At 45.4% G+C, this 21,907-nt stretch overlaps 1 protein-coding gene across 2 annotated transcripts in view; it reads left to right on the top strand.

The window, feature by feature from the left end:
- LOC147435910 (transcription factor GTE9-like) overlaps positions 1-20,404 on the top strand; it is a 92,447-nt gene extending 72,043 nt beyond the window's left edge. For both annotated transcript variants that reach the window (XM_086488819.1, XM_086488818.1), the window contains exons 10-12: positions 18,294-18,360; positions 18,438-18,568; positions 19,389-20,404. In XM_086488819.1, coding sequence (XP_086344945.1) covers positions 18,294-18,360; positions 18,438-18,568; positions 19,389-19,673 — 483 coding nt within the window. In that variant the 3' untranslated portion in view covers positions 19,674-20,404. The remainder of the gene's footprint in view (positions 1-18,293; positions 18,361-18,437; positions 18,569-19,388) is intronic.
- The last annotated feature ends 1,503 nt before the right edge of the window (positions 20,405-21,907 follow it).

Here is a 21,907-nt window from a genome sequence, read left to right as displayed (position 1 = left end):
CATTCTTCGAATACACAATCATGTCATCGAAGAATGTTCCAACAAACTGTTGATGCGAGCGGAAAATCCGGTCCATCATTCTGTTGAACGTGGCAAGAGCATTTGTTAGCCCAAACGGCATCACTAGAAACTCATAAAGACCAAATGTCGTTCTAAACGCAGTCTTGTGCACATCCTCTGGGCTTATACGAATCTGATGGTACCCACTCTTAAGGTCTATCCTGCTGAAAATTGCAGCACCCTCTAAACGATCGAGAATATCATCAATACGAGGAATAGGAAACCTATTCTTGATGGTATTCTTATTCAACGCACGGTAATCAATACACATGCGCCATGAGCCATCCTTCTTTTGCACTAGGAGCACTGGGGAGCAAAAGGGTGAAGAACTAGGCTGAATCAGCCCCTTCTCTAATAACTCCTCAACCTGGCCCATAATCTCTTTCTGTTGCGCCGCACTAACCCTGTAGGGAGGTCTATTTGGTGGGCTACACCCTGGCACCTAATCTATCCGATGGTTCTCAGGTCTCTCTGGCAGCAATTGCGACGGTAATGAATCAGAAAAACAGTCACTAAACTTTTGCAAAAATGCTGACCTTTCTTTATCTAACACAGATAAATTTGACTGATCATTATCTGAGACATCACGTGCAAAAATCAGATACATAGAAAGATGATTCTTTATTACAGAAGTGATAGCAGAAGCAGATACAATAGGGACTGACTCTCCTTTAAGCTTTACATCCAAGATGTGAGTTTTGTCCCTATGCTGTACAGTGATCTTTTTGTTGTAGGCATCCAAGACTCCATGCACTCGGAACATCCACGGGATCCCCAACAAGGCGTCACAACCTTCCAGCGGCATGATGTAAAACTCTTCAGTGTCCACATACGACTGAATATGCAGACGCAGTTTTCCAATGATGGGAGTAACACACTCTGAGTGGCCAGGACATGCCAACCCTGCCTCTGCGGTGTACCCCATCTCTTCAGCTCTGATGCCCAGCTTCATAGCTAACTCTGGTGAGATAAAGTTGGCTTTGGCACCTGGATCAAAGAAGATGAGTGCCGTCTGATCCCTAACTTTACCCCATGCCCTGCATAACTCACTGGCATCTGTGCTGGGCCTGTCACCCACCATGTCTGGCACTAAACCTGTCGTGGGTTTAGGCTTCTTGCCTTTCTGGTCTTCTTTATCCTCTGAGTCAGCTGGCCTTTTCCTTTGTGGACAATTGATAGAAATATGACCAGGCTGCTCGCATATAAAGCATTTGTTCTCAGCCATTAGGACCTTCTTTTCCTCGAGCGACTTGCGCACAAAAGGCTTCCTTTTCTGTTCCTTTGCCTGCGCTCCAGAAGTCCCAGCTGAATCCTTGTCTTTGGTGGCCTGTTCTGACCCCTGTGACGCATCGGGAGCCATTTTCAGAAAGGACTTCTTCGCTGAATTTTTCTTTTGCTGCCCTCCTTTATCACTGCTCGGAAATCCACTGTCCTCTCCTTTCAACAGGGCAAGACCAATGTTCGCAACTTCCATAAGCTGAGTAAGGGTAGCCACTCTGTTCTTTGTACAGTAATCGCGAAGCCCTTTAGGCAGCCCACAACAATACTTCTCTATCTGCTCTGTCAATGGCACAAATCTGTAGGAGGTCACTGAGAGTAATGCTTTACAAAACCTCCTATTGTACTCCAGCAAGCTCTTGCACGAAGCTGCCGTAAGCTGGTGCCAATCTGTCAGGACATCGGCTTCAAATTCATTTGATAGCCAAGCAGATGCAAACATTTGCTTGAAGTAAACCCAAGTGGCGGGTGCGTGTCCTTGCATTAACAATGTCGTCCACCATGTAAGCGCATTGTCCTTTAAGAAAGTGGTAGCTTTCCTAACCTTCGAGGCCTCTGTAAAATTCCCTCCCGCATAAGCTGCATCAAACTGCTGGAGGAAAGTGAGTGCCTTGGTCTTATCCTCGAAACCACTGAAGGTACTGAACTTTACTGCTGCACCACCCTCTTTGTAAGCCTTGGGCTTCTCTAGTGCCCCCAAGTTGTCATACGGGATGGTTTGCAACATGGGCACTGTACTAGGCATGATCGGCACGTGTTGGCCATTCACATTTTGCGTCAGAGGTGCGATATCTGGCTGCTGTCCAGAAAAACCAGCCATGCCAAAATGACCCTGTGGCACCCCAAACTGGCCCTGGTTGCCGTGGAAACCTTGCTGCATGTCGATAGTACCATACATGGGGTTTGGCATGATGCCTTGCATACCCCCGAACACTGTTCCTGGCATGTACGGCTGACTTCCAGACGCATAACCAGCCATACTTTGGAACACTGATCCACCCCCGAAATACCCAGGATGTACCGTGGGTGGTGGAAAAACTGAGTGCATAGCCTGGTATCCAGCTCCCTGCCCATTCAAGACAGCATGCTGGCTCTGAAAGGTGGCGGGCTGAACTGGCATAACCTGTGGAATAGGCGTTCTAGCCACCTGTTCAAGCACGGGAGGAACCTGCTTTGGAGCCCCCGACTCCGCAACATGCGAGTGTTCCCTTTCCTCCTGCGCCTCATGAAGTACCTGGGCTTGAGCTTCAACAAGCTCTGTACGCGGCGTAGGTTGCCTATTTTGCTGTTGCACTAGTGGCGCTTGCAAGAATTCCATAAACCTCGGATTCTGCACCACCTGCGAAAAGACATTCACCGCGGCAACTAACTGAGTCTTAAACGCATCATCCTCAAGTTGCCCTGTCATAAAGCCCTGTACTACTGGAGGGACATTCACGTTGACAAGAGGTGCAGACTGACGTGGCCGTGAGCTCTCGCCAATCTCAAAAACCATAGGAAACTCCTGTCTGTCCTTTGAAGAGGAACCCTCTTCCATAATTCCCTTACCCTTGTCGGCCATAGTGTAATCCCCGCGTTCTTGCACTGTGTGTCTTTACCCTGAACAATCCAGGCTCACTCTTTGTGGAAAAAGTGATTGATGTCCCGGCAATGGAACCATGAAACCGGCCCGTAGGGCGGTAGGCGTTGGCTTTCACCCGAAATTCTTTACTTTATACACACACACAGAGGACTTTGCAAAGAGAACCTGCGACGGGAGTTAACACTTAAACACACACACGGCTCGGAAGCTAGAATGCTCCGAGCACACGCCGACAACCTGTAGGCCCCAAAATTGGCGTCCCTTTCGGTATTTCTTTATTCTTTAGGAGGGTAAATTACAAGGTAAGGTCTAGGGAATCCTTCACGTGTATCCACCTAGATACCATTTGATTTGGCCAAATTTCGGCAGCATAACAGCCCCAAAACTTGCGCGAAACCAATTCCCCTGTTGGAACTCGCTTGCACTGTCGTATACCCTCTGATTCCTGTCCAAAAACACTAAATTCAGCACGCTGTATTTACTGGTTTTGCCCTATTTTCAGCCCCAAACAGTCCCCTAATTGTCCTTTGCCAGTGGGGCACGATTCCCAATGGTCCTGGCGTCCGTACGGCTGAAAAACAGTGAATTTACAGCGCATACACAGCGCTGATTTTGCACCTGTACGGTGAGGTTATGACCCTCACCAGTGCCTGCTTTGGAACAGCAGCTAGCTACCCCTGTTCCTGCTCAAGGAGGCTCTTGCCTCAGCACAAAAGCATGAACCCACACAACTGTACATCAGTCAAATGAGTAGCCCTCTTGTGGGGCATCACATAACTGCACGTAGGGGAGAGAGAGAGCAGTGTGTAGTGTGCAGGGCATCACTCCTAGCACCACACTATACATGAGAGAGAAAGGAAGCACTCCATAGCTCTTAACCTGTGACAAAAGCTGAAATGAGACCTCTCCCAGCATAAAAATCAGCGCCCATTTTTCTGCAAGAGGAAAGTTCACGAAAATGTGACACTTGGCGCATTTTCAAGCATTTTCCCGTTTCGGGTTCGCCGCTTAAAAATATCCTGACCGGTTGCCCAGTTGACTTCACGGTAGAGTTATAAAATGTTCCCCTAGTCATACCGGAGGTAATGACGCGAACACATTTCACGGCCCAAAATAGCAGTTCCCTAAATTTTAGGAGATGCTTCCATTGGGCTCCCACTGGTCTTCTGACCATCTATCCTCATTTGGACCGCATCCAAAAGTGCAATGTGGCCCAACTGTCGGATACTTTTTGTTGGTAGTCCCACCTTGACTTTACGCCTTAATTGAGTTCACTTCCTAGTATCCACCAACTTGCTAAGTGCGAGGGGGGGACCTATATGATCTTGCTCTGAGCCTAGACATCCTCTTACCATACGAATTCCAGTGCCGACCACTTCCCGTCTGCGGGTGAATCTACCGTTCACATTGGCCATACAATGTCCGACCGTTTGCTACTTCAAAAAGAGGGTCTCAAAACAAATAAAATAAACCCCATTGGAAAGAAACCAACAACCAAGGTTAGCAGTTGCCACATCTCTGTGACATGGTTAATAACTGCCACGTCCTCGTGACAGCCCCCATCCATTTGGGAGCTGCTGACTCTAGAGGGGTGAGCCACTTAGCTGGTAAAGCCTCCGTAATGTCCTCACACATGCTCTGCACCCCTCTCCTGCCTCGTAGTTGGATGCTCTGTGCCTCCTCCGGCAAACCTGAAAACTGAAGCCAATCGTCGAGAGTGCGGGTTGGGTCCTCTCCCAATGGGACCCCAAGAAACATGAGGCCTACTACCAACCAAGTGGCCTCTCTGAGTGCTAACCATGGGGTTCCAAACAAGGGGTTGTCACAAGCGCTCCTCCGTGCAAGTGGGTTGGTGTTGCTCCAGGCCACTCTGCAGCTGCTCCCAAGATCGAAGCAGGCTCGTAGCAAACCGATCCTCCAACCTCATGCTCAGACCAACTCTACGCATCTCTGTTAAGATCCACATGATGGAAGGGCTCCAAGGGCCTCCTGCATGAGGGACTCGAGCTCGAAGCCGTTGAAGCAACGACTCCTTCCAGGGCTCCTCCCCTGGAAGCAATCCTTTGACAACAAACTTCCCAAGAAGGGCTCTGCTCTGTTGTGCTGGGTCTATGATTCCCAACCCCCCCTGAGAACACGGTAAGGTGATGACCTGTCAGGCTACTTTGGCGAACTGGGTGTCCCCCCTTGACCAAAGAAAGTTCTTGATTAGGCTCTCTAGCTGGCTGATACAAGAGCTTGAGAAGATCAAGCAAGACGTGATGTACAACATAGTAGCCAATAGGGGAGCAGTCTGCTGCTCAGGAGAGAAGTCCAGGCCAACCTGACAACGCAAGTAACGAATTGTAGTCCCTCTAAAACCCTCACCTCGTGACCAATTGGGCGTAGGAGCACTACCAACCCAGAAAGCAACTGCCTTCCTCCAGTTGATCAGTGCTCTTGATGCACAACATAACACCTCAAGAGCTTGCTCACACTTGGCCTCCTAGCCCTCCAAGTACAAGGGTTGAATCTTCGGCAAACTCAACATCAATAAGCTCATCTGCTAGAATAGGGAGATCAAAACCATGCAAACCAACTTGCTAAGAAGTCAAAAATCTGCTCATTGCCTCAACATAGAACAAAAAGAGGAAGGGGGCTAGAGGGCAACCCTGTCTGACTGAACGCGTGAGCAAGAAGCGTCCCCCTCTTCCCCCTGCCAAGAGCATCTGATTGTGCGCCCGCCAAGAGAGAGCTGACACACCCCGGATCCAAGCATCTGAGAAACCCATCCTGCATAGTGTCCTCTAGGAAGTCCCAATCAACTCTGTCGTAGGCCTTCTCAAAATCGAGAAGGAGTATCACTAGATCCTCTCCTCGGAGATGCGTGAGGTCAACGCCTCCCAAAACGTGAAGATGTTAAGGATACTACGGCGTAGGAGCACTACCAACCCAGAAAGCAATTGTCTTCCTCAAGTTGATCAGTGCTCTTGATGCACAACATAACACCTCAAGAGCTTGCTCACACTTGTGCAAATTGGCCTCCTGGCCCTCCAAGTACAAGGGTTGAATCTTCGGCAAACTCAACATCATTAAGCTCATCTGCCCGAATAGGGAGCTCAAAACCATGCAAGCCAACTTGCTAAGAAGTCAAAAATCTGCTGATCGCCTCAACATAGAACAAAAAGAGGAAGGGGGCTAGAGGGTAACCCTGTCTGACTGAACGCGGGAGCAAGAAGCGTCCCCCTCTTCCCCCTGCCAAGAGCATCTGACCGTGCGCCCGCCAAAAGAGAGCTGACACACCCCGGATCCAAGCATCTGAGAAACCCATCCTACATAGTGTCCTCTAGGAAGTCCCAATCAACTCTGTCGTAGGCCTTCTCAAAATCGAGAAGGAGTATCATTAGATCCTCTCCTCGGAGACGCGCGAGGTCAGACACCTCCCAAAAAGTGAAGATGTTGTCAGGATACTACGCTTCTTGACAAAACCTGTTTGGGTCCCATGAATAATGCTCTCTAGTAGTGGCTGGATCCTCAAGCTCAGAGCCTTTGCTAGAATTTTGTAGGATGAGTTGAGGATGGTAATGGGTCGTCCCTATCGAATCTCATCCAAGGAGCCTCCCTCCTTGGGAATTAGGTAAATCAAGCCCTCTCATGCTGTCAGGCATCTTGCGAGTGTGCAAAACGTACATGCTAGCCAACTCTTGTCTAGCTTGCTGCATTTGCTCCTCCAACCAAGGACTGTCTGAATGCTGCTCATGCATTCTCTGCAAGGAAACAATGCCCCGTCAAAGACGCTTCTCCTCCTCTCGGCTTGCAGCCAAGCGAGTTGCAGACTCCTGGAGGAAAAAGCGACTAAGCTCAACCAATCCAGAGGCCACTCTACCAGCAACGGTGTCCTGCGTATCCAAGCTCTCTTTCCAAAGTGCCTCCACTCGCTCGCGAAGCTCGGGATCTAGCAAGATCCTCTCAGGGATGCGAATCATCCCCCCCCCCTTTCTCTGTCTGTCTGCCACAATCAGAATCACTGGCGCATGGTCGGAAAAAGTAGTCCTTGTCAGGATGCAAACAGACCCCCCCATGTCACAGAAGTGGTCACTGGCGTAGAAGCGATCTATCTGAGATAGATTCACTCCTCCTACTTTGCGGTCAGAGTGAGAGAAAGACAGGCTGTTTGCGGGCCTCACAAAGCCTGAGTGCTGCCAAACATCAGAGACCCTCAAAGTCATACATAACCTCTACCAAGCTTCCAACTCAGGCCCGTGCACAGTATCAAGGCCACCTCCAATCCTGTCAGAGGGGTCCTCCAACAAGTTGAAGTCCCCCCCAACACACCACTGCTTTGCATGTGGCAAAGACTCAACAACGTGAGGCCAAAACTCTGCTCGAGCACGTGTCACATTGGGCGCATAGATTTTTAGGAAACCCAGGAGGCAACCCTGAACCTGCATAGTAATCCACTGAGCTCTGCCTGGCACAGTAATACCTTTGCCTACAATGGCCTACTGCCATGAGTTCGTTGCCCGCAATAGTCATACATACCCCTCCCTGGATACCTCAAGGTCTAAATGCAGTTGACCAAAATGTCTCATAGCGACCACGCAAAATCTGACCACACCGTCTAATGCAGCTCTAACAAAATGATGCTCCTGTAGCATAAGAAGATCAACCTCACCACCCACAAGGCATCACCGAAGCTCTTGATGCAACCGACCCCTTTGACGCTGAAACTAGGGCGACTTTGGTGACTTCTGCTATAACCGGCCTGTACAACGTAGAGGGCGTTACTATTTCAATTTACCTGTTAACTTTACACAGAGCACTGAGAAGGAAAGAGAACACAGTTGCGTCCAGCGACTAGAATGCCACTGCGCACACGAGATCGACACCCTGTGGGCCCCAAAGACTGGCGCCCCTTTCGGTATTTCTTTATTCAAATTAAAGTAGACGATCCGACCACTTCGCACAAGCTTTCACAAAGCTGTCCAAACCTGACGAGGGCTGAAAACGCAGGTTTTCGACCTGATTTTGGCAACATAACGGCGCAAAAACCCCTGTAGGTCGAAAGCACCTGTCTAGAACGGATTCCCTCGCTATCTGGAAGCTTTCTGGTGAGCTGTCACAGAAATTCAGCGGGCTGTAATTTCCTGTTTTTCACTGCCGGGTGCCCAAAAGCCTGTACACGCATCCCAAGGCTCTCACGAGGCTCCCCCGGGGTTCCCTTGCAGTTTAGGTGCGAAACCCTAAACCTGCAGAAAAACACAGCAGGCTGTAATTCGCTGTTTCGGATCGTTTTTAGCGGAGCGAACACGCCTACGCGTGTCCCAAGGGCTCCCGCACGCAATGGGAAAGTTCCCCTGTGAATTGGACGAGTTTTCACGCGAGAAAACTCTCCAAACTTGCAATCTTTCGCAATGGAACTGTGCGTACCTGTGGGGGATTAGCAATTAGCTAATCCGGTTCCTGTTCAGAAGGCTTTTGCCTTGGCAAACGCGCATAAACCCCCAGAACTGTACATGTTCATCTGAGTAGCCCAACTAGTGGGGCATTACCATATGTGCCAAAGGGGAGAGAAAGATGCACGAGAGCAAATCATCGCGCTACATGAGACAGAGGAGAAGGCAAGCTTTCCATTAAAGCTGTAGACCTACACCCACTACTCACACACACTGTAGGTCACTTCTGTGTGAAAAATCAGCCCCCTCTCTCTCTTGGGCGCCTCCTCCAGCTGAGGTGTCCTGCAGACTGACCTCCTCCTGCCAAGTGTCCAGTTTGCCCCTTTTAGTTAATTCTCTAGTTCCCACTCACTTATAAAGTTGTAAGTGACTTTTCGAGTGGCCCAGATTTCGTTTGGCGGGCACAGGCTTCCATACTCATCAGAATTCAGTGCTAACTGGCCCGACCAGTCCCAGATTGACCGACCCAGACTCCCGATGTGAGAAACTTATTCGGCCGCAGCCGTTTCACACTGGCTATGCAATGTCCACTTGCACCTTTTTAAGGGTTCCGGGGAAAACAAGTAAAAATAAAAATAAATAAAAATATCTAGTACTTATTTACGAAAGGCAACAGGAAAAATACACCTCTTGGTGACACACCCCACCCTTGAAATACTACAAGCGACCTCGCTTGCATGCCAATAATACATGCGGTATCTCCTGATATCACATATATTCTATGATGGGGATCCAAGATATACATGCTTCCGGAAATGTAGTGTTGGACGATTAAACAATCCCACCAAACTGGCTACGACACATATATCAAGCATAGAAGTCTTCTAGTGTACTCTCAAGCACAAACTTCTCTAGCTAAATTCTGTATGGAAAGAGTAGATACAATTGCTTAACCACTCTCTTGAGCATCATGAACCATGCTCTTGCCTTGCTCCAGAAAAGGCTACATCAAGTCACTGTGGGTTCCATCTGAAAGGCTTCAAGATATAATTGCAATAGCTGAGGTGAATCAACCAATTCAGACTCTTCCATCCATTTGGCATCCAACGATGGATAGTTCTTGAACTTCACCAAATAGCGTCTTGCAACCTTTCCTCTAACCTTTCTTTCTTTATGTGCCAATATCTGTTCAGGAACAAGGATTTCATCCAATTCTTCCACCTCGGGTTGTTCCTCATCAAGCATATTCTCTGGCACATCACCAACAAAGGGTCTTAGAAGGCTGACATGAAAAGCATTATGTATTTTCCAGCCTTCGGGTAGCTTTAATCTATAAGCTATATCGCTGATCTTTTCTGAAATTTGAAAAGGACCATAATATCGCATACTGAGCTTAGGAAACAAGCGTTCCTTGCCTTTCCTTTTCCTTAACCTGGCCTTTTCAAAGCGCAAAAGCACCCAATCACCAAGTGAAAATACAAGTTCACGACGGTGACGATCAACAGCTTTCTTTTGCTTAGCCTGAGTCTTCTCAAGAGCAATCTTTATCTTCCTGTATGTTTCATCCATATCTTGCACATACTTGTCTACCTCAAAAATCTTTTCCTTAGTCTGCAAAATGGGCGGGACTTTCTTCCCTCCTTCCACTATCTCAAATGGTGCCTTACCTGTTGACGTATGCACAGTGTTATTGTAAGCATATTCAACCAATGGAAGATGGTGTTCCCAAGTTGCCTTGTGCTCTGACACATAACATTTGAGCAGGTCCAGAACAATAGAATTTGCCTCTTCTGACTGTCCATCAGTTTGCGGATGAAACGAAGAAGAGAACTTTAGCGTAGTGCCCATGTTCTCAAACAATGCCTTCCAAAAAAGACTCGTCATATGTGGATCCCTGTCACTGACAATTGACTGAGGCATCCCGTGATATTTAAGGATATTGCTCATAAATATCTTGACCATGTGTTCTGGCTTTATCTTCTTCCTCACAGGAATGAAATGGGCCTGCTTACTGAACCTACAAATGATAGTCCAAATCCCATCATTGCCTGTTTGCGTTCTTGGAAGATCAAAGATAAAGTCCATTGCTATGCTTTCCCATGGCCTATCAGGGATCGGCAATGGCTGCAACAATCCCGGTTGCTTTTGCCTGTCAAATTTGACTTTTTGGCAAACTAAGCATGATCTTACAAATGTGTCAACATCTTGACGCAAAGCTGGCCAATAGAAGAATGCCTCAACCCCTTTCACTGTCGCATCAATTCCACGATGCCCAGCATAAGGTGGAGCGTGACTTTCCATCAAAATCTTTGGTCGTAACTGTTTAGTAACGCATAACTTTCCATGCATCATGAGAAAGTCATTCTTAAGCATATAGTGCTCATGATGTTGCCCATCAACAAGCTGGTCATAGATCCTTGCAAAATCTGAATCTTAAGCATATTGTGTCTTCATTTCGTCTAGTTCACAATGATACGGAATTGACACTGCTGAAATTTGGGGCTTTCGTGACAACGCATCAGCCACCACATTCTTTTTCCCTTGCACATGCACAATCTGAAAATGGAACATTGACAAGATGTTTGCCCATCGCATGTGCTTCTCAGACAACTTCGTTTGTGTGAGAAAATATCGTAAGGTTTGATGATCCGTTTGGACAACAAAATCAGCCCCTAGCAGATAGTGTTTCCAACTAGTGAGAGCATGAATTACTGCCAGCAATTCTTTCTCATAGACTTGCAAGTTTCTTTCAGTCTTCAAAAGAATTCTGCTCTCATATGCGACTACTCGGCCATTCTGCATTAGAACTGCACCAAGACTATGGCCACATGCATCACACTGAACCACAAAAGGTTTTGAAAGATCTGGCAAAATGATTACCAGATCTGAAGTCAGCTTCTCTTTCAAGTGTTTGAATGCTAAAATTTCCTTGGCTGTCCACTTGAAAGTAACTCCTTTTACTTGTAGTGCATGGAGTGGAGAAGCAATCTCAGCAAAATTTCGGATGAACCTCTTGTAGTAGGAACATAAGCCTAGAAAGCTTCGAATGTCATGTACGGACTTCAAGTCTGGCCATGACTTAATTGCTTCCACTTCAACGGGATCCATGAGTACCCCATCCTTTGAAACAATGTGCCCAAGGAAGTGAATTTCTTGCAAAAAGAATTCACTCTTCTTCGCATTAATGAGTAGCCTGTTCTTACGTAACTCATTGAAAACTACAGTCAAGTGATCCCTATGCTCCTCTTTAGACTTCGAATAGACAATCATGTCATCAAAGAAGGTACCCACGAAGTTTCTATGTGGTCTAAAAATTCTGTCCATCATTCTATTAAACGTGGCAGGAGCATTTGTGAGACCAAATGGCATAACAAGAAACTCATAGAGACCAAATGTTGTCCTAAAACCAGTCTTATGGACATCTTGGCCTAATGCGTATCTGATGGTACCCACTCTTTAGGTCTATTCTTGTAAACAATGACGCTCCCTCAAGCCGATCAAGAATGTCATCTATCCTCGGTATGGGGAACCTGTTCTTGATGGTCGCGATAGTCAATGCACATGCGCCATGAACCATCCTTCTTCTGCACTAAGAGTACAGGCGAACAAAAAGGGGATGAACTGGGCTGAATCAGCCCCTTCTCTAAAAGCTCGTTGACCTGACTCATAATCTCTTTTTGCTGGGCTGCACTAACCCTGTATGGTGGTCTATTCGGTGGACTAGAACCTGGCACAAGACCTATGGTATGATCCTCAGGTCTCTCAGGAGGTAACTCCCCTGGCAAAGAGTCCGAAAAACAATCACTGAAACCACTCAAAAAAGTTGACTTGTCTTTATCTAAGGTAGACAAATTAGATACAACTTGAGGTACTTCTTTTGCAAAGATCAAGTACGCAGAAAGATGATTCTTTATTACAGATGAAATAGCAGAAGCAAAAACAACTGGAACAGACTCGCCTTTAAGCTTTACATCAAGGACATGAGTCTTTCCTCTATGTACAAGGGTAATCTTTTTGTTGTAAGTATCCACCATAGCATGCAACCTGTAACACCATGGGATACCCAGTAACACATCACAGCCCTCAAGTGGCATAATATGAAATTCTTTCGCATCCACATAGCTCTGAATGTGCAGACAAAGCTTTCCCAAAATGGGAGTAACAGGCTTTGAATGACCTGGGCATGCCAAACCTGCTTCCCCTGTCATACCCATCTCCTTTGCACGAATGCCCAACTTTGATACCAATTCTGGTGATATGAAATTTGCACGGGCTCCTGGATTAAAGAAAACCAGCACTGTCTGGTCTCTAACTTTGCCCCAAGCTCTGCACAGCTCCGTGGCATCTGTGTTTGGCTGGTCTCCAACCAAATCTGGAACAAGTCTTGCACTTGGATTTGGCTTCTTCCCTTTATGGTCTGACTTGTCATCCTTATCATGTGACTTCTTCTGTGGGCATTCATTCGCAAAATGTCCTTCCTGTTCACAAATGTAGCATTTCTTGGCCTCCCTAATAGCTTTCCGTTCTTCAAAAGTTTTGCCAGAAAAATGTCTCTTTTGTCCTTGTCCTCGTCCCGAAGAAGACTTAGACTGCTTCTTGGACGTATCACCTTCTTCAGTGGAGGGCTTCTTTGTGGGAGGCTCAGAAGGCTTTGCTGCAACATTGCCCTTGGCTGAAAACTGTTTGCCCTGGGACCCTTTCTTATGGCTATTAAATCCATCAGAATCTCCCTTCGACAGATTGCTGGCCACTCTTGCATTCTCTATCAACTGAAACATATTCATGACAGTAGTCTTTGTGCAATAGTCCCTGATTTTCTTGGGCAATCCGCAACAGTACTTCTCAATCTGTTCTGACAATGGCACAAACCTGTAAGAGGTGACTAGCAACAGTGCGGCCCAAAACTGTTTATTGTACTCTTCCAGATTCGCACACTGTTTAGTATTCAACTCGTGCCATTCTGTCATCACATCCACTTCAAAAGTGTTTGTCAACCATGCAGGCGCAAAAAGCTGTTTGAATTGGACCCACGTTGTTGGGGCTTGACCCTGGTTCAACAATGCGGTCCACCATTGAAGCGCATTCCCTTTCAAGAAAGTGGCATCCTTGTGTATCTTTGAAGATTCCGTGAAGTTTCCTCCAGCATAAGCTGCATTGAACTGTTGTATGAAGGTCAAAGCCTTCAATTGATCCTCAGTTCCTTTGAAAGTTTCAAACTTCACTCCCTGCCCACCTTCCTTGTAATCCTTAAGCTGACTCAAAGGAGCCACATTATCATAAACAGGTGCTTGTAACAGTGATGCTCCATGATTGTTCATTCCAGCACTCACATCAACTGTTTTACCTGTCATATCTGCATTTTGTACGTATGGCTGCGAAAAACCAGCCATACCAAATTGTGTTTCAGGCACTCGAAACTCGCCGTAGGCACCCTGAAAACCTAGTTGGACACCCATGTTCGCGTACATAGGGTTACCCATGCCTGTTTGCATTGTCCCGAACACATTCCCTGGCATATAACCTGTGGAAGGTCCAGCCATAGCTTGAAACATTGAACCACCTCCAAAATAAACAGGATAAGTATTAGGTAATGGAAGGGTCTCACGCATAGCGTGTTCATTACTCCCTTGACCATTCACAAACGGTTCTTGTCCAGCTAAAGCAAGTTGCTTTGGATCATTGGACACCGCTAGTTGCTCAACCACATGGGCTTTCCCTTGAGCATCATGAGTCCTCTGCGCATTGGAAATCTCCTTTTCCTGCAACGGCTCAATCATGCCCTGTGTAGGAGGCTGAAAACCCTGTGTCGAAGCCTGTAAAAACTCCTACATCCTTGGGTTGTTAGCCAACTGCTGAAACATGTCCATGCAGCAACGCAGTTGAGTTCTAAACAACCTGTCCTCTTCTTGAGGAGTTGAAGGAACTTTCTCCGTGCCATGTGAGGAAGATCCCTCTTCAGGCACTTGGTCTCTCTTCTCTGCGATAACGACAAGCTCTGTGTTGCTTTCACCCACAACAATCCACGCTGCACTTTTTGAAAAAAAAAAGTGACTATCCCGTCGATGGAACCATATAACCGGCCTGTACAACGTAGAGGACGGTACTATTTCAATTTACCTGTTAACTTTACACAGAGCACTGAGAAGGAAAGAGAACACAGTTGAGTCCAACGACTAGAATGCCACTGCGCACACGAGACCGACATCCTGTGGGCCCCAAAGAATGGCGCCCCTTTCGGTATTTCTTTATTCAAATTAAAGTAAACGATCCGACCACTTCGCACAAGCTTTCACAAAGCTGTCCAAACCTGGCGAGGGCTGAAAATGCAGGTTTTCGACCTGATTTTGGCAACATAACGGTGCAAAAACCCCTGTAGGTCAAAAGCACCTGTCTAGAACGGATTCCCTCGCTATTTGGAAGCTTTCTGGTGAGCTGTCACAGAAATTCAGCGGGCTGTAATTTCCTGTTTTTCACTGCCGGGTGCCCAAAAGCCTGTACACGCATCCCAAGGCTCTCACGAGGCTCCCCCGGGGTTCCCTTGCAGTTTAGGTGCGAAACCCTAAACCTGCAGAAAAACACAGCAGGCTGTAATTCGCTGTTTCGGATCGTTTTTAGCGGAGCGAACACGCCTACGCGTGTCCCAAGGGCTCCCGCACGCAATGGGACAGTTCCTCTGTGAATTGGACGAGTTTTCACGCGAGAAAACTCTCCAAACTTGCAATCTTTCGCGATGGAACTGTGCGTACCTGTGGGGGATTAGCAATTAGCTAATTCGGTTCCTGTTCAGAAGGCTTTTGCCTTGGCAAACGCGCATAAACCCCCAGAACTGTACATGTTCATCTGAGTAGCCCAACTAGTGGGGCATTACCATATGTGCCAAAGGTGAGAGAGAGATGCACGAGAGCAAATCATCGCGCTACATGAGACAGAGGAGAAGGCAAGCTTTCCATTAAAGCTGTAGACCTGCACCCACTACTCACACACACACTGTAGGTCACTTCTGTGTGAAAAATCAGCCCCCTCTCTCTCTTGGGCGCCTCCTCCAACTGAGGTGTCCTGCAGATTGCCCTGACCTCCTCCTGCCAAGTGTCCAATTTGCCCCTTTTAGTTAATTCTCTAGTTCCCACTCACTTATGAAGTTGTAAGTGACTTTCCGAGTGGCCCAGATTTCGTTTGGCGGGCACAGGCTTCCATACTCATCAGAATTCAGTGCTAACTGGCCCGACCAGTCCCAGACTGACCGACCCAGACTCCCGATGTGAGAAACTTATTCGGCCGCAGCCGTTTCACACTGGCCATGCAATGTCCACTTGCACCTTTTCAAAGGTTCCGGGGAAAACAAGTAAAAATAAAAATAAATAAAAATATCTAGTACTTATTTACGAAAGGCAACAGGAAAAATACACCTCCTGGTGACATCTGCCACCTCTAATAGAACTCAAGAATTGGTTGGCTCTTTAGAAACTTCACATAATTTGGATCCGTAGCGTACTTCATTGACCGTTTTACATAGGTGGTGACTTGCAAATTGCCGGCAAAGATCTACAAATTGTAGACCCTCGATGGGAGTTTTCTCGAGTGGGTTCATTTAATTCCTTATCATCAATTTGTTGTTGTTTGAATCTCTGATGCCATTAGAATCATTTTTTTGCAAAATTGTAGGCGGGGCACGCCTGTGTTCTTGATCACTCTCTATCAGAATCCATGGCGTGTGTCGCAAAAGTCAGGTCATATTGTCTGTAGAAGGAGAATTGACTGAAGCTTTGATACATTGTAACTGGCTTGGCACTGACAAGACGGTAATCTCACAACAACACACAACAGAACTATAAATTCTTAACAATTCCAACTTCAAGACTCAATATAGTTGCAACACGAAATGGTGGAGTTCCACTCCCAAATGCCGTGGCCCCAAAGTTTGGCGCATCTTTTGGTAATTATTCTTATATTAGTAATCACAGAGTACAAAAGTGCCGGTGAGTCACTCTACAATTGTGCAACCATGCATTGATCTGCCACAGATGACCCTCATGGGTCCTTTTAAAGGCCCCTAGCCAAAAAGTATTGCTAACAAAATGGTGGCACTACATGTGATTCGCCCGAGTTACATGGATACCCACCTGTCTCATGGTTTGAGATGTGCTATTGGTCAGATTCGTACATCCTCACACCAATTGGAAATTGAATTTGGCAGATTTAGGGGAATCTCACCTGAGAACAGAATTTGCAAGTTATGCAGAATGGAGCCGGAGACAGAATTACACTATATATGCCATTGCACAGTATACTATGAGATACGTGGGCGTTTTCATTGCCTCTTTAAAGACGGCTTTGGACCTCTAGATAGAATCATGCAATACCAAGATCAAAGATGCTTAGGCTTGTATCTACTGGAACTACATTGGCACAGGGATAATCTAATGAGAAGACAAAGAGCACTACAGCCTCAGAGGCAGATCACAGATTTCTTCGGATCGAGAGAAGCAGGAGTGGAAGGGGAAGCAAGAGGCCAGCAGCCAACACAAAGGAGTACCCACATTCATACCAAAGGCACTCTAATTGACAGAGCGATTGAGCTTAGGAAATCGAGACGACCACGACCAAGATGCAGAAGCACACTTCATCGGAGGAGACTACAACAAAGGATTAGAAGCATTCTAGCCAGACACCCAGAATGCTCCTAAGAAGTTTATTCAATACTTTGTATTTAGTTTTTCACATTTACCTTCACACTTTCACACTTTTCACTTTTCACACTTAGTACTTTACCCAGACATTGTAACAGATTCACCACTTTTGTATCAGTTTGGTCTCATAGGTCATTCTGGCCTTTTGAAGACGTTAATATAACATTTCATTTCATTTCTCTCGGGAGGAGAGATCACTAGCATAGGTATACTGAGTGATTGGACATATATAATGCATCTCCGTCTCTTCTGTATGGTATAGACGGCATATCTTGCTAGCTGCTGGTATCCCTCTAAATCTACCAGTCTCAAGATCAAGCTGTCTTCTTAAGGCCAAAATGACCTACGAGACCAAAGAGTGACATCATTGTCAATCTGATACAAAATCTGGATAAAAAGAAAGAAACTTAATAAACAGAAACACTAGAGAGCTGTAAAAGGTGGGTACCAAGAGCCTGAGGGGTACATATACAAAAGATGGGTATGTATCTCAGAGAATAGATACAAAATGGTGGATATGTGTGAATCCAAAGATGGCTCACATTGGTCAGTGCATGATCGTGTCGATGTCCCATGGAAACCAGTCTGCATAGGGCATCTCCCATGTCTCACCAAGATAGATCTGATCCTTTGTTGCAACCTCCTCCTGCGATGGGAGCATCCCCTCATCCTCGGCCTCCTGAATCTCCCCACTATCTACCCTTCTCTAGAGTCATGAGCTATCAGGACCAGAGATGTCTTGGATTGTCTCTGCTTGAGTTACATAGACACAGAGATATTTTATTGAGGAGATCTGGAGAGAGACAATCTGAGAGACAGATTACCGATTTCTTCACACTAGACACTGGATAGATAGAGGAGCAGCCACCATTGCAAAGCTCAATTCATATTCACACCCGCGGTACTCTTGTTGACCGAGCATTGGCGCATGGTCAGAAAAAGTAGTCCTTGCCAGGATGCAAACAGATCCCCCCATGTCACAGAAGTGGTCACTGGCGTAGAAGCGATCTATCCGAGATAGATTCACTCCTCCTACTTTGCGGTCAGAGTGAGAGAAAGACAGGCTGTTATTTATTTATTTCCTATTTCTTATTTATTTCCATATTCATTATTATTTTCCATCATGTCTCTCGTTTAATTCTCGTGAGGCGGGTACTACTTCATGTAGTCTTCAGTGTGTGCAAGATCAATTTTGTTTCCATCAACTTTAATTCTCCTCCGGGGTGTAGTTTTCTTTCGAGTCTTAACATCCTTTGATTAAGTTTTAAATCTTTGATAAGATTCTTTGCATCTGATGTATCTGATTTGTAGAATAATGCCACTGATCCGGAGAAGTTGAAAAGGGAAAGGGAAGAGCATGAGAGATTACAACAAGAAGGTGATGCATGATTCAGATGCATTTCTGTACAACTTTCAACTTTCTACTGACAAGAAAGTATATATTTGATGAAACAGAAAAGGCCAGGTTACAGGCCGAAGCCCAAGCAGTAGAAAGTGCTCGAAAGAAAGTGGAGACGATCGCCATTGAGAAAGCAAGGCATGAAAGGGAAGCCCAGCGCCATGCGGCTCGTCTAGTCATTCAACAGGTTATTTCAGTTTCCTTTGGTTTACTAATTTGTTGAAAGCACGAGTATGAGAAGGTTGTGGACAACCTAAAATCCTAAAAATGAGAATTTCCCATGGCGCATACGTCATGTTTGACCTTGGAGGACGATTATAAAATCTATCTATCTATCACTTTGTTAGACGGCAAAGGTCACGAATCTAAGGGTCTTGCCTGGATGGCCGAGAGGACCTCTGAGGGGGGGGTGCCGTCAAGGGACCGTGGCCGAGGCCAAGTGCTCAGAGGTTATTTTCAAGAGGGTGGGCAAGCTAAGAAATAACCCTTTGCACCCAACCTCGGACAGTCCCTTGGCGGCACACCCCGATTACAGGGCCTCTCGGCCATCCTGGCCAGACCCTTAATTCATGACACACCTCTCTCTCTCTCTCTCTCTCTCTCTCTCTCTCTCTCTCTCTCTCTCTCTCTCTCTCTGGATAGTTTCCTACAACATTAAAGCTTCTTTTTGGGTGTGTGTGTGCGCGCTAATAAAAAGAGGAAAATGGTATAACCTTTCTATCACCCAAGTGTGGTAGATTGGTTATGCCATTTCCCTCTTGTCTTGAGTTCAACTCTCCTCGTCGGATAGATCTTTAAAGTCTCTTGGGATAGTTTCCTATGACATTAAAACAATTTTCTTCTTCTTCTTTTCTCTCTCATATGTATATATATATATATATATATCTGTGTGTGTGTGTGTGTATATGTGTGTATATATATATAAACACACACACACACGCACACATGCACACTCACACACAGTACATTCGACCTTAGGATTAAAAATATTATATTTATGGTTGCAGATGGAGAAGACTGTAGAAATTGATGAACATAATGACTTTCTGAAAGATCTTGAGCTGCTGGGGAGTGCACCAGTTGTGGGTCCTCCCCTACTATGTGATTTTAGTCCATCTCACTCACAGGATGGGTCGGCCATTCTTCCTTTCCAATGCAGCAATCCACTTGAGAGGTTGGGCCTCTTCATGAAAGAAGACGATGAGGAGGATGAGCAAGAGACACTTCAGCCTTCAGAACAAGAGATTTTTTCATCCCCCAACCTGAATGAAGAGGGGGAAATAGATGATTAATTTTACCTAGTTCTCTATTCTTTGCACCTCATTACAGTCTGTAATGACATGCCACGCCCTTCGAATTTTTTTTGAGGGGGTGACTTTTTTAGTTTTTCTCACCTGGTTGAGCTGATGCACAAAATGTACTTTTACGGACGGTATGTCTTGCCTTATAGGCATGTGCAAGACTTGTACAGTATTATCTGCCACGAGAGGTCAATTATTCTTTTCTTGGAGAAGGGTTGAAGGAGATTTGTGATTGGGCTTGGCGAACGGATGCTGTGTTCTAATGATATACACAGAAAATCATGGTGGCCACCAAAGAAAGCAACATCTCCCAGAACATTGAATGGAATGCTGTCATAAAAAAGCATTTAATTCCTTTGAAGGTTTCACCGTTTCTCCCACAGCATACTTTTTCCCATTATTGTGAAGTAACGCCTGTTATTTTCAAGGCAGGTATGTTTCCTTGAGTTGCCGACCGGATTGGTCATGAGGGTACTATTGTCGTAGCTCGTTGGCTTGACGAAGTGAATGTGTGGAGTAATATAACTCTTAATGGAGAGTGCAGTTGATGCAGGAGACCACGCATCATCTGCTGATTGATATGTGATCCAAGAACTTGGTGTACCATCATAAATATCTTTGGTATTGTCTCTGGCTTCTTGGCTATGGCTTGGACTGCAGTAAATAAGGTTTGGGTTGATAATTGAAGAATACATTGTCAGTGTGATGATGGATTTTTGCAACATATTTTTCTTTCAAAGTGTTATGCTTCTGTCTTTACTTCTCTCTTTAGAATATGAAGGATCTTTTCTCTTCCAGTTGCTTGGTATTGAGTCCTGCAGAGTGTTCATTTAAAATAATAACTTATATGCAATTCTGCCGTGGTATTTTGTGCCCAAAGTTCGGTGAAACCATACTAAATGCAATTCACACAAATCTGTAATTTGTCAGTGTGAACCAAACCTGTAAATTGTCGACTGGATTCTGTTTTTATGAATTGCGGTCATAATTCTCCAAAAAACTATATGAAGTTTTGTAAAACGCATGTAAAATTTCAATTTCTCAATTCTTTTATGCTTTTAGAAAAATGTGTTTTTGCAAAAAACCGAGTCCCGAGGCTCTCTCTCTCTCTCTTGCATGCCCCTATTACACCCATTGCATATATTTCATTTTCCCAGATTTTAGGTATCTTTTATTCAGCTTTGTTCAAGACATTGGTATCACACACATAATGGTTGTAACTTAGGGTCTCATAGGCTAACTTCAGCCTCCAGAAGACATTAATAAAGCTCTCTCTCTCTCTCTCTCTCTCTCTCTCTCTCTCTCTCTCTCTCTCTCTCTCACACACACACACACACAAGTCAGCTTTTCAGCATGCAAACTTTCACGATATGCAAGTAATATGGTCAAATATTTGCCTTGTAATGGTGTGCAAAAGAGAGGTTAATCTCTAGGGAAACAAGAGATACTAACTATGTTTGGAGTCTGGCTAATGTTGGGCCTTATCTCAAATCCACTGAATCATCTTTTTCACGAAAGGTATTTTTGGGAATATTTCTAGGATTTTCCTTGGTAGGATCTTCATAATTTTCCTCTCGAGTTGGCAAAAAGTGTCCATACACAAAATTTATATTGGCGCATATGCAAAGGGGTTATCTATTCTTGCTTGGCTAACAAAGGGCCCGAAAACCAAACACCTCTGCTATTGCTTAGTGTGTGGAAGGTCGTCACAACTGTGAACCGCATTTGGCAACACTATCTAAATTCCTTGTGAATGTTCTCCATAACATGACATTTGTATGATTAATTGCACTTGAAAAAGTCTTAAGATGAGATTTGATGCTACAATGGAAGTATGGGTCCTATTACACATTTTAGAAGGGGTTCAATACTCCCTTGGTCAAATTTTTTTGGTTAAAAGGCAATTAATAGAAGGAATTGAATGGTGTTCCTTTAATCACCGGTTACAACGCTTTTTTCTGAGTATTGCCTTCTTATTCCCAATTTTATTGATTCATTTGTTTTCGAGTCAAGCTAAAGGATGCATTGTCAATGATTGGCAATAGATGCTAAATTAGGGCATACTTAAAATGGATAGTATCTCAACTATTGTCTATCACGAGAGCATGAGAAAAATAAAGATTTGACATTACTTAGATCTCTTGATGATTACCTACTTGGGAACTTGGCAAAGCGGATAAATTTTTGCTTGAACATTTTATTGGTGGTGCACACTCCACAAAGTT

The sequence above is a fragment of the Adiantum capillus-veneris genome, chromosome 18 (assembly GCF_014529385.1).
Source record: "Adiantum capillus-veneris isolate H3 chromosome 18, ASM1452938v2, whole genome shotgun sequence".
NCBI lineage: Eukaryota > Viridiplantae > Streptophyta > Polypodiopsida > Polypodiales > Pteridaceae > Adiantum > Adiantum capillus-veneris.
The sequence above is the reverse complement of the archived record's forward strand: the minus strand, read 5'-3'. Positions and strand labels throughout refer to the sequence as shown.